General features: G+C 45.8%; 1 protein-coding gene across 4 annotated transcripts in view; it reads right to left on the bottom strand.

The window, feature by feature from the left end:
- Positions 1–3359: 3359 nt before the first annotated feature.
- The window catches only part of LOC142249368 (dimethylaniline monooxygenase [N-oxide-forming] 2-like), a 261688-nt gene continuing 252557 nt past the window's right edge, over positions 3360–12490 (bottom strand). For all 4 annotated transcript variants that reach the window (XM_075321000.1, XM_075321001.1, XM_075320998.1 and 1 more), the window contains one exon: positions 3360–3978. In XM_075321000.1, coding sequence (XP_075177115.1) covers positions 3633–3978 — 346 coding nt within the window. In that variant the 3' untranslated portion in view covers positions 3360–3632. The remainder of the gene's footprint in view (positions 3979–12490) is intronic.

The raw sequence follows: 12490 nt of genomic DNA, 5'->3' as shown, positions 1-12490 counted from the left end.
TTTATCTGCGCTGAGAATCAAAAATACCGCGGAGCGCTATGTCATTTTTTTTAAAGATTTATTTTTACAGCACTGTGATGTCCAGCAATCAAAATACAGGGAAGCCCATTTTGTTTTTAGTTATTTAAATAAATAATTAAAAAAAATATATATGGGCTCCCGCTGCATTTTTTGTATTGCTAGCTAAGGGTAATCCGAGCAGCTACTGGCTGCTAACCCCCACTGCTTGGTGTTACCTTCACTGGCAATGGAAAATCCAGGGAAGCATTTTTTAATTTTTTGGCCAAAAAACTACAAAAAAAGGACGTGAGCTTTGCCATATTTTTGTATGCTAGCCAGGTAGAGCAGGCAGGTACTGGAAGAGTTGGATACAGCGCCAGAAGATGGCGCTTCTATGAAAGTACCATTTTCTGAGGTGGCTGCAGACTGCAATTCGCAGCAGTGGGGCCCAGAAAGCTCAGGCCAACCTGTGCTGCGTATTCCAATCCCCAGCTGCCTAGATGTACCTGGCTGGACACAAAAATGGAGCGAAGCCTACGTAATTTGTTTTCTAATTATTTCATGAAATTCATGAAATAATAAAAAAAGGGCTTCCCTTTATTTTTGGTTCCCAGCCGGGTACAAATAGGCAACTGGGGTTTGGGGGCAGCCGTACCTGCCTGCTGTATCTGGCTAGCATACAAAAATATGGCGAAGCCCACATAATTTTTTCAGCAAAAAACTTCTGCATACAGTCCTGGATGGAGTATGCTGAGTATGCTGAGCCTTGTAGTTCTGCAGCTGCTGTGTGTCTGTATGGAGAAGAGCAGACAGCAGCTGCAGAACTACAAGGCTCAGCATACTCCATCCAGGACTGTATGCAGAAGTTTTTTGCCCACCAAAAAAATGACGTGGGCTTCGCCATATTTTTGTATGCTAGCCAGGTACAGCATGCAGCCACGGGCTGCCTCCAACCCCCAGTTGCCTATTTGTACCCGGCTGGGAACCAAAAATATAGGGAAGCCCTTTTTTTTTTAATTATTTCACTTATTTCATGAAATAATTAAAAAACAAATGACTTGGGCTTCGCCCCATTTTTGTATCCAGCCGGGTACAACTAGGCAGCTGGGGATTGGAATCCGCAGCACAGGTTAGCCCGAGGTTTCTTGGCGCCTCTGCTGCGAATTTCAGTCCGCAGCCGTCCCAGAAAATGGCGCTCTCATAGAAGCGCCATCATCTGGCGCTGTATCCAACTCTTCCAACAGCCCTGGAGCCGGGTGGCTTGTTGGGTAATCATGAGTTAATACTGGCTTTGTTTTACTAGCCAGTATTAAGCCAGAGATTCTTAATGTCAGGCATGTTTGACCCGGCCATTAAGAATCTCCAATAAAGGGTTAAAAAAAAGACACCACACAGAGAAAAAATACTTTAATAGAAATAAATACACAGACACATCAGAGACTCCATCTTTATTACCCCCTGTCAGCCCAATAAACCAGCGCTGATAAGAGGTTTTTAATAGAGGCTTAAATTATAAGCAGCAATTTCAGCGTTCCAAGTGCCTTTAAATGAATTTGAAGAAATTGCACTTCAGGATTGTAGTGAGGATTGTAGTGAGGATGAGGTGCCCCAGCCCATTACTTGATGGGCTGGGGCACCTCATCCTCACTACAATCCTCACTAGTGTAGTAGTAGTGACGATTGTAGTGAGGATGAGGTGCACCAGCCCATCATGGGCTGGGGCACCTCATCCTCACTACAATCCTCACTACAATCGGGAAGCAGCGTGCAGCCTTCACTCCGTGAGTGATCAGTGCTGCTAGCGGTAACAGCGGTAACGCTGACAGACGTGTTACCTTAGCAACGGTGCTCCCGGAGCCGCGGTTAGCGGTGACGTCACCGCTAACTGCGTTGCTATGGCAACGGTGATCTCCGTTAATGACCGGCTGTGTCAGCCGGTCCCTAACGGAACGGGGAGTCGACCGTGTGCTAGAGCATATCGCCGGTACACGGCGATACACAAATGTGCACGGTGTACCGGAGAGATGCATTCGCAGGTCCTACATGACGTGTCATAGTCATGTGACCAGTCTGTAGCCAATGAGATAATAGCCACGTGACTGGTCACATGGCTATTTTGACGTAACGATAGGTCCTGCTTCTCTGCTGGCAGTGCCGGTCACCGGGAGGATTCAGCGATTATCGGATGGAATAGCGGCAGGAGACAGAGTGCAGGAGGGATCGCGGGGACCGGTAAGTGTTATGGCAATGTTTATTAACTGTTTGTTTACATTTATCATGCATTTTTATGTGTTTGTGATTGCCTCCCATTATAGCCTATTGGTTCTAGTTCGGTTCGTCGAACGTTCGACGAACCGAACTCGAACGGGACACCCGTTCGGCGAACCGACCTCGAGCCGAACCGCGACCGGTTCGCTCATCTCTAGTAATGAGGGGTTAATAACAGCCCGCAACTGCCATTAAGACCACTAAACCCTAGATTAGTAATGGGAGGCGTCTGTGAGACCGCCCATTACTAATCTGTAGGTGAAAAGAAATTAACACCAACACCGAAAAAATCCTTATTTGAAATAAAAGACAAAAAAGCACTCTCTTTCACCACTTTTTTAGCCCCTAAAACACCCCTGCACGTCACGAGGTCCCACAACGATTCCAGCTCTGCTACATCTGAATTCACACTGAGCCGCCATAGAACATGACCACATTCTGTTGAATTAAGGTGGAGACTGAGTGAGCCGCATGATGAGCAGTGACGTCACTCGGATTAGTTGCTGTCACAGCAGGAGATTCCCACGGTCTTCCACCTATCTCAGAATTGCTTGGATTTGTCAGGTTTGAAAACTTTGGCATGGTCAGGAAGGGGAAAACAGGCTTTGGCAGTAATGAGTTGGGTTAATTAATTATTAGTCTTAAATGAATCTATTTAAACAATAGATGGGCATTGGGATTCAGAATTATATAGCATAGGGCTCAGGTCGCCTTGTAATAAGAAAGAACATTAAAAAAATAACACACCAACAAAGGTACACTATATAGGGATGTATAATGGTATAGTGATTGGTACATCCAATACCATTATATTTGGAAACAATATATACTATTTTATTACAAAATCACTCCAAGACATTTAACAATAAAAAAAAGAGTTAAAATACAGTACTAAAAATACACAACAGTGTAACGCTCTTTGCATCTGACCCAGATATCCAAATGTGGAGGCAAAGTAATAATATGTGAATAACCCTCCAATATACACAACAATGCACACAAGTTCCTTAAAGAAAATGAAAATATAAATGTAATAGAAAATAATGCAACAATAGGCAAACATAATGCAACAAAGGATGAAAAGGAGATAATCCAGAAAATATCATTTATTTATATACATCTAGTCCATAAGTACAGCAAGATAACCATGTAGGAATTGGGAACCCCACATGTATCACCTCACAGAAAAACCTGATAATTCAATATAATCCTGGCTGAACAGAACAAACACAATTGTGAATATAGTATATTAAAACTACATGTATGTGGTACAATTTAAAATGTTCAGAAAGCTTTTTTTCTCAAGAAATTATGGTGGGAAGCAGATTGATGACTATATTCTAGTGATGACATACCCTAATGGCCTAATAATGAAGTGTAAATGCTAACAGTAAGATGCCAAGGCAAAATATCCAAGGCATTAAAGAGAGCCAATGACATTTAGGATTCTGCTTTACCACCCTTGTCTGTAGGGGCTTTTCAATTCGATCCCATTGGGTAAGAATTGCTTCTCGGGCTCCAGCCCATTTTGCTGGACCAGTCAGACGAAATTGGTAAGAATTACAGGGTCCAAAAACAACCTTCCACGCCAAAACTGGGTCTGTTAGTATCAAGTTCCATATGTTTAGCTTCACTCCAATATCTGAGGCCAGATCATCCATGTAAGTGATGTAATCTGTACGACGAAAGTTATTCTCAGCCGTTGCAAACCTTTTTGTGTAAAGAAAAAGAAAAATGAATAATTAATGCTTTGTATACCATTACATTACATATCGCCACTAGAGATCAGCGATGTTCGAGGTTCGAGGTTCGCCAATTTCATGTTCGAGTGATTTTGGGGGGTGCTCGAGATCGAACTCGAACTTTTTGCTAAAAGTTCGATAGCTCGAGTTACGTTCGATAACGGTTCGATCAGCAAAAAGCCTAGCTAGTTACTAGCTGGCTTTTCACTGTAATAGTGTGAGTCACTGTGATTCACACTATTATCAAATTTCATAGTATAGTGTGCGGGGGGGACAGGGTTTAGATCTGTGCTGCAGCTAAGTGCTAAGATAATGCCGATCGCCATTTTTTTTTTTTTCCTCAGTGCGCGTGCAGTGGAGTGGTCCAGGATGTCAGCCAATCACAGACACACACACAGCTAATAGTACTTTTGCCAGACAAGCAAGGGCATGTGTCATAGGCTGTGAATGTCACATGTCCTTGCCTTATAAATACGGCCATTTTCCCTCACGCCGCCATTATCTGCTTTCTGCGTGTGGGTGACAGTCACCGCTCACTCTGCTCCTGCTGCCGCTCCTGCTGTGTACGCTATACACACAGCGCTGTACAGATTAGGGGCTGCAGTTTTTTTCAGCCCATTTCAGGGCTGATTTCCAGGCGATCAGAGCCATAGCTGACAGGCAGGTCCGCGGAAACTCTGTATACAGCTTCAGATAACGGCGTCTGTGTACCTCAGCGCAGGGAATTCCTTGCTGCATTTCATCATTAGGAGGGATAGAAAGTGAGGCTTCCTTTCCTGTCCTAGTACCCACAGAACCCGGTCACTGTACCCACCTGCCCACTTTTGCCATGCAATTTTATTTGTCCAAAGAGCTGACACTTTTGGTGCCATCCTAAAAGTGTCTAGAATAGTAACTTAGTTTTCCTTTCCTGTCCTGGTACCCACAGAACCCGGGCACTGTACCCACCTGCCCACATTTGCCACGCAATTTTATTTGCCCAAAGAGCTGACACTTTTTCTGCCATCCTAAAAGTGTCTGGAATACTAAGTTACTGTTCATTTCCTGTCCACTGACCCACAGAACCCGGGCACTGTACCCACCTGCCCACTTTTTCCATGCAAATTTCTTTGCCCAAAGAGCTGACACTTTTTCTGCCATCCTAAAAGTGTCTGGAATACTAAGTTACTGTTTCTTTCCTGTCCACTGACCCACAGAAACCGGGCACTGTACCCACCTGCTCACTTTTGCCACGCAATTTTATTTGCCCAAAGAGCTGACACTTTTGCTGCCATGCTAAAAGTTTCTGGAATACTAACTTACTGTTCCTTTCCTGTCCACTGACCCACAGAACCCGGGTACTGTACCCACCTGCCCACTTTTGCCACGCTATTTTGATAGCAAACAGTGCTAAAACTTAGTGGCATCCACAAAGTATCTGCTATACTAACTTAGTGTCCCACTGGTGCCAAATAAGTTCCACCCCCTCTGCCTTCTACCCTCCTGCCCATTTTGCTACACTATTTTTATAGCAAAAACAGTGCTGAAACTTAGTGGCATCCACAAAGTGTCTGCTATAGTAATTTAGTGTCCCACTAGTGCCAAGAAAGTTCCACCACCTCTGCCTTCTACCCTCCTGCCCATTTTGCTACGCTATTTTTATAGCAAACAGTGCTGAAATTTAGTGGCAGCCACAAAGTGTCTGCTATAGAAACTTAGTGTCCTACTGGTGCCAAGCAAGTTCCACCACCTCTGCCTTCTACCCTCCTGCCCATTTTCCTACGCTACTTTTATAACAAACAGTGCTGAAACTTAGTGGCATCCACAAAGTGTCTGCTATAGTAACTTAGTGTTCCACTGGTGCCAAGCAAGTTCCACCACCTCTGCCTTCTACCCTCCTGCCCATTTTGCTATGCTAATTTTATAGCAAACAGTGCTGCCAGTTTTAGGGCCATAGTTGCATTGTCAGGGATAGTCAGTGTTGGTTCTTCAGCTGTCAATAAAGCTAGACCACCTCTGCAATCTACACCACCTCTTAATTTTTTCTACGACATTTTAAGTGTCCAATCTTGTCGCTAACAAAATGAGTGGCAAAAGGACAGATGCTGGTGGAAAGGGGAAAAAGCGTTTTGGAAAAAGAAAAAAAAGTTTGTGTCCGTGGGGAAGGTGGGAAAGGTACATTAACATCTGCTGAAGATAGGCCATCTTCCAGCAAAAGTAAGATGTCTACTACTTTCCGTGGACAATCCGATGTGCTCCCTTTTTTACGGAACAAAACAACTGGAACAAAGGTAGACGATGCACAAAAAAAAAAACATGCTTGAATGGATCTCAAGTGCTCCAACAAGTGGCCTCTCCTCCACCTCAACTTCAAAATCCAAAAAACAACATTCCTCTGAGTTGTCATCCCAATCGCAATTGTTTTCTCCCAGCTCTGAAGTCTCCACCCGCCCTGCAGAGTATGGCGTAACAGAGATGGCTGAGTCTGCAGAGCTGTTCAGTCACACTATAGGCTGAGAATCAGAGGTCTGCTCCCAAGCTACAGTGAGTACAGACCAGGAAATGGTCTGCAATGATGCCCAGAAGCTTTGTGAGTCAGATTCAGGCCCTGATGACAAAGTTTCTACGCATAATTTAGACCCTCATTCCCAAACTGTAACACCTGTTGGTGGAGACAATGAGGAACATACTGATGACGATGAGACGCAGATACCAGATTGAGATGACAACTTAACTATTCAGTCAGGGCAGGAAGAGGTTAGGTCTGAGGGCGAGGAGAGTGCAAACACAATGCTTGATGATGAAGTTCTAGATCCCACATACTGTCAACCCTCAGTCGGGCACTCGAGGAGGTCACCAGAAGCGGTGGAGGAGGATGCAACTGACGACAAAGTTACCTTGCGCCTTCCTGGACAGAGTTGGAGTACTGGAAGCATGTCTACAAGTGCATCCTCAGCCACCACTCTGCCTCTGAGCACAAGTCGGGGTGGCTCTGCAGGTCACATGTCCTCTAAGCCTTGCCTAGCCTGGTCCTTTTTTGACCTTGCAAAGGAGCTCCCAAATCATGTGATCTGTAAAATTTGTCGGGAATCTATAAGTAGAGGCCAAAACCTCACCAGTTTGACAACTTCTTCCATGAATAGTCACATGAATAACAAGCATATGTCCCAGCGGGAAGCTGACCGTGCTGCAATGTGGCCTAGCGGAGCAAGCCATCCAGTGCCTGCCCCTCCCAGTGCATGTGCGCGCTCTTCATCTTCTATGACTGTGGGGACAGCTGTCAGACCTGTTCTTCTACGCAGACCTTCCACCACTTTAACCACAACAGGCAGTTTGCTTGGCAGGTCGTCAGTTGGTTTGGAAGGGGAAACAAGTGCTGGTGTACAGCTCTCTCAGACATCGAGAGCACCAACTTTGGATGAAGGCAACATCATGTCTCCGCCTGCACTTTCCTCACAGACCAGCAGTTTTGCAGGGACACCCTACTCACCACCGTCTCCACACAGCAGCCAGATCTTGGCCCCTCAGATGTGGACAAATAAAAGGCCATTTCCTACGAGCCATGACAAAGCTAAGAGGTTGACTTTATCCCTCTGTAAGCTCTTGGCTACGGAAATGCTGCCTTTCCGCCTTGTGGACACAGAGGATTTTCGAGACCTTATGTCCATCGCAGTGCCCCAGTACCAGATGCCCAGTCGCCACTACTTCTCCAAGAAAGGTGTGCTTGCGCTACACCAGCATGTCGCACATAACATCACCGCTTCTTTGAGAAACTGTGTGTGACCGGGTGCATTTCACCACCAATACTTGGACCAGTAAGCATGGACAGGGGCGTTACATGTCACTGACTGGCGACTGGGTAACTATGGTGATAGATGGAGAAGGGTCTGCTGAACAAGTCTTGCCGTCCCCACGACTTGTGCGTCAATCCTCTGTATGTCGAAGTTACTCCACTGCTTCTGCCTCCTCAACCTCTTCTGGGTCCTCCTCCTCCGCCCCAAGCCTGACTGGTCAGGCAACCTGCATTACAACTGCACACAAGGAATCCTGCACACCTCCTTACTATGCTGGCAGCAGAGCTCAATGGCATCAGGCGGTCTTTAGCTTGAAATGTCTTGGAAATAAGAGTCACACAGAGGATGAGTTGTGGTCAGCTCTGCGGTCCAAGTTTCGTAAATGGTTGTCTCCACTCAACCTGCAGCCAGGGAAGGCCGTGTGCGACAATGCTGCAAACCTGGGTGCGGCCCTTTACTGGGGCAACGGGACACTAGTGCCTTGTATGGCTTACGTGTTGAACCTTGTTGTCCAGCAATTTTTAACCCACTATCCCGGCCTAGATGGGCTTCTGCACAGGGCACGGTCACTCTCTGCTCACTTCCGCCATTCAACCGCCACAGCTGACCGACTTGCATAGCTCCAGAAGTCTTTCGGCCTGCCGGTTCATAGCCTGAAATGCGATGTGGCGACACGCTGGAATTCGACTCTCCACATGTTACAGCGACTGTGGCAGCCCTTGTGCAATATGTTATGATGTATAGCCTGGGCCAACGAGATGCATAGGTGGGGCAAATCACGCTGATGGAGTGGTCTCAGATCAAGGACCTATGCATAGTTCTGCACAGTTTTGAGATGGCGACGAATATGTTTAGCACTGACAATACCATTATCAGCATGACAATTCCAGTCATTTACATGCTGGAGCACATGCTAAACACTATTCGGAGTCAGGGGGTGAGATAAGAGGAAGGGGAGGAAGTACAGGAGGAATCATATGCGCAAGGGATACCAAAATCTACAAGGTCCAGACGTTCATCATCACCAAGGCGGCAGGCATGGGATGGTGGGGGGAGAGGGATTAACAAGGGCGCATGGTAGCAGCCAAAATGTTGAGGAAGGTGCAGGAGACCAGGATGAAAGGGAGGATGAACTCTCGATGGACATGGAAGACTCAACAGATGAGGGAGACCTTGGTCAAATTTCGGTTGAACGAGGTTGGGGGGTGATGTCAGAGGAAGAAAGCACAGTTAGCACCTCTATGCTACAAACACAGCGAGGACTTGGTCCGCATAGATGCGCAAGATACATGAGCGCCTTCTTGCTGCACTACCTACAACATGACCCTCGGATTGTCAAAATTAGAAGTGATGATGACTACTGGGTTGCCACACTATTAGATCCAAGGTACAACTCCAAATTTTGTGAAATAATTCCAGCCATAGAAAGGGACGCACGTATGCAGGAGTATCAACAGAAGCTGTTACTCGATCTTAGCTCGGCTTTTCCAGCAAACACCAGTAGAGTTGAGCGTGGTTCGAGTGATTTTGGGGGCTGTTCTAGATCGAACTAGAACTCGAGCTTTTTGCTAAAGCTCGATAGTTCTTGTTACGTTCGAGAGCGGTTCTAGCAGCAAAAAGCCAAGCTAATTAGTAGCTGGCTTTCCGCTGTAATAGTGTAAGTCACTCTGTGACTCACACTATTATGAAATTTCAGCATATAGTGTGCGGGAACAGCGCATTCAGATCACTGCTGCTGGGATAATGGCGATCGCCATTTTTTTTTTTGTTTCCTTGTCTTCCTTCCCTAAGCACGCACGTGTAGTGGGGCGGGCCAGCATGTCAGCCAATCCCAGACACACACACAGCTAAATGGACTTTTAGCCAGAGAAGCAACGGCATGTGTGATAGGATGTCCATGTCACATGTCCCTGCATTATAAAAACGGGTATCTTCCTGTCCGGATGCCATTATCTCTTCTGCGTCTGGGTGTCAGTAACCGCAGGTGCAGCTCCTGTCTCCGATACTGCTGTGTATGCTCTACACACAGCGCTATACAGAATAGGGATGGAAGTTTCAATTAGCCCTTGTAAGGGCTAATAACAGAAGGCTCAGAGCCATAGGTGACAGTCAGGTCCGTGGAAACAGATTTTAACAGCTACTGATAACAGCGTCTGTGTAGCTAAGGTCAGGGACTTCCTCACTGCATTTTCCCATTAAGAGGGATAGAAAGTGAGGCTTCCTTTCCTGTACACTGACCCACAACCGTGCCACTGTACCCTCCTGCCCTTTACACACTCAAGCTCATTGTTACTAAGCCATTATACTAGCAAACACTGAGAAACTTAGTGGCATCCAAAAAATGGCTGTTGGACTTCCATTAGTGTCCCACTAGTGCAAATCTATTTGCAGCACCACTGCATTGCACACTCAAGCTTATTGTTACTAAGACATTATACTAGCAAACACTGAGTAAACTTAATGGCATCCTAAAAGTGGCTGTTGGACTTCCATTATTGTCCCACTGGTGCAAAGCTATTTGCAGCACCACTGCATTGCACACTCAAACTCATTGTTACTAAGCCATTATACTAGCAAACACTGAGAAACTTAGTGGCCTCCTAAAAGTGGCTGTTGGACTTCCATTAGTGTCCCACTAGTGCAAATCTATTTGCAGCACCTTTGCATTGCACACTCAAACTCATTGTTACTAAGCCATTATACTAGCAAACACTGAGTAAACTTAGTGGCATCCTAAAAGTGGCTGTTGGACTTCTATTAGTGTCCCACTAGTGCAAATCTATTTGCAGCACCTCTGCATTGCACACTGAAACTCATTGTTACTAAGCCATTATACTAGCAAACACTGAGTAAACTTAGTGGCATCCTAAAAGTGGCTGTTGGACTTCCATTAGTGTCCCACTGGTGCAAATCTATTTGTAGCACCACTGCATTGCACACTCAAACTCATTGTTACTAAGTCATTATACTAGCAAACACTGAGTAAACTTAGTGGCATCCTAAAAGTGGCTGTTGGACTTCCATTATTGTCCCACTGGTGCAAACCTATTTGCAGCACCACTGCATTTCACACTCAAGCTCATTGTTACTAAGCCATTATACTAGCAAACACTGAGAAACTTAGTGGCATCCTAAAAGTGGCTGTTGGACTTCCATTTTTGTCCCACTGGTGCAAAGCTATTTGCAGCACCACTGCATTGCACACTCAAACTCATTGTTACTAAGCCATTATACTAGAAAACACTGAGTAAACTTAGTGGCATCCTAAAAGTGGCTGTTGGACTTCCATTAGTGTCCCACTAGTGCAAATCTATTTGCAGCACCTCTGCATTGCACACTCAAACTCATTGTTACTAAACCATTATACTAGCAAACTATGCTGCCAGTTAAAGGGCCGTAGTTGCATTGTCAGGGATAGTTATTGTTGTTTTTTCTGCTGTTAATAAAGCTAGACCACCGCTGCAATCTACACCACCTCTCAATTTTTACTACCAAATTTTAAGTGCACAATCTTGTCGCAATCAAAATAAGTGGTAAAATGACAGATGCTGGTGGAAAGGGGAAGAGGCGTGTTGGAAAAGGAAAAAAAGGGTTTGTCCGTGGGGAAGGTGGCAAAGCTCCATTAACATCTGCTGAAGATAGACCATCTTCCAGCAAAAGTAAGATGTGTACTACTTACCATGGACAATCCGATGTGCTCCCTTTTTTACGGACACAAACAACTGGAACAAAGGTAGATGATGGCCAAAAAAAGAAAATGCTTGAATGGATCTCAAGTTGTCCAACAAGTGCCCTCTCCGCCACCTCAACTACCGCATCCAAAAAACACCAGTCCTCTGAGTTGTCATCCCAATCACACTTCCTTTCTCCCAGCTCTGAAATCTCCATCCGCCCTGCACAGTATGGTGGAACTGAGATGGCTGAGTCTGCAGAGCTGTTCAGTCACACTATAGCCTGGGAATCAGAGGTCTGCTCCCAAGCTACAGTGAGTACAGACCAGGAAATAGTCTGCAGTGATGCCCAGAACCTTTGTGACTCTGATTCAGGCCGTGAGGACCAAGTTTCTGAGCATAATGTTGACCCTTATTCACAAACTGTAACACCTGTTGTTATAGACAATCAGGAACATACTGATGACGATGAGACGCAGATACCAGATTGGGAAGACAACTTAAATATTGGTTCATGTCAGGAAGAGGCTTGGTCTGAGGGTGAGAGGAGTGCAAACACAACGCTTGATGAGGAAGTTCTAGATCCCACCTTCTGTCAACCTACAGTCAGGCACTCAAGGAGGTCAACAGAGGCTGTGGAGGAGGATGCTACTGACGACGAAGTTACCTTGCGCCTTCCTGGACAGAGGAGTAGTACTGGTAGCACGTCTACAACTGCATCCTCAGCCACCACTCTGCCTCTGAGCACTAGTCGGGGGGCTCAGCAGGTAGCATGACCTCTAAGCCTTGCCTAGCCTGGACCTTTTTTGACATAGAAAAAGATCGCACAAATCATGTGATATGTAAAATTTGTTGTGATTCTGTTAGTAGAGGGCAAAACCTCAGGAGTTTGACAACTTCTTCCATGAATCGTCACATGAATAAATATCATATGTCCCAGTGGGAAGCTCACTGTGCTGCAATGCGGTCTAGCGGAGCGAACCATCCACCGCCTGCCCCTTCAAGTGCATCTGCGCGCTCTTCATCTTCTAGGACT

This window comes from Anomaloglossus baeobatrachus, chromosome 8 (genome assembly GCF_048569485.1).
Source record: "Anomaloglossus baeobatrachus isolate aAnoBae1 chromosome 8, aAnoBae1.hap1, whole genome shotgun sequence".
NCBI classification, from domain to species: Eukaryota; Metazoa; Chordata; class Amphibia; order Anura; family Aromobatidae; genus Anomaloglossus; species Anomaloglossus baeobatrachus.
The sequence above is the reverse complement of the archived record's forward strand: the minus strand, read 5'-3'. Positions and strand labels throughout refer to the sequence as shown.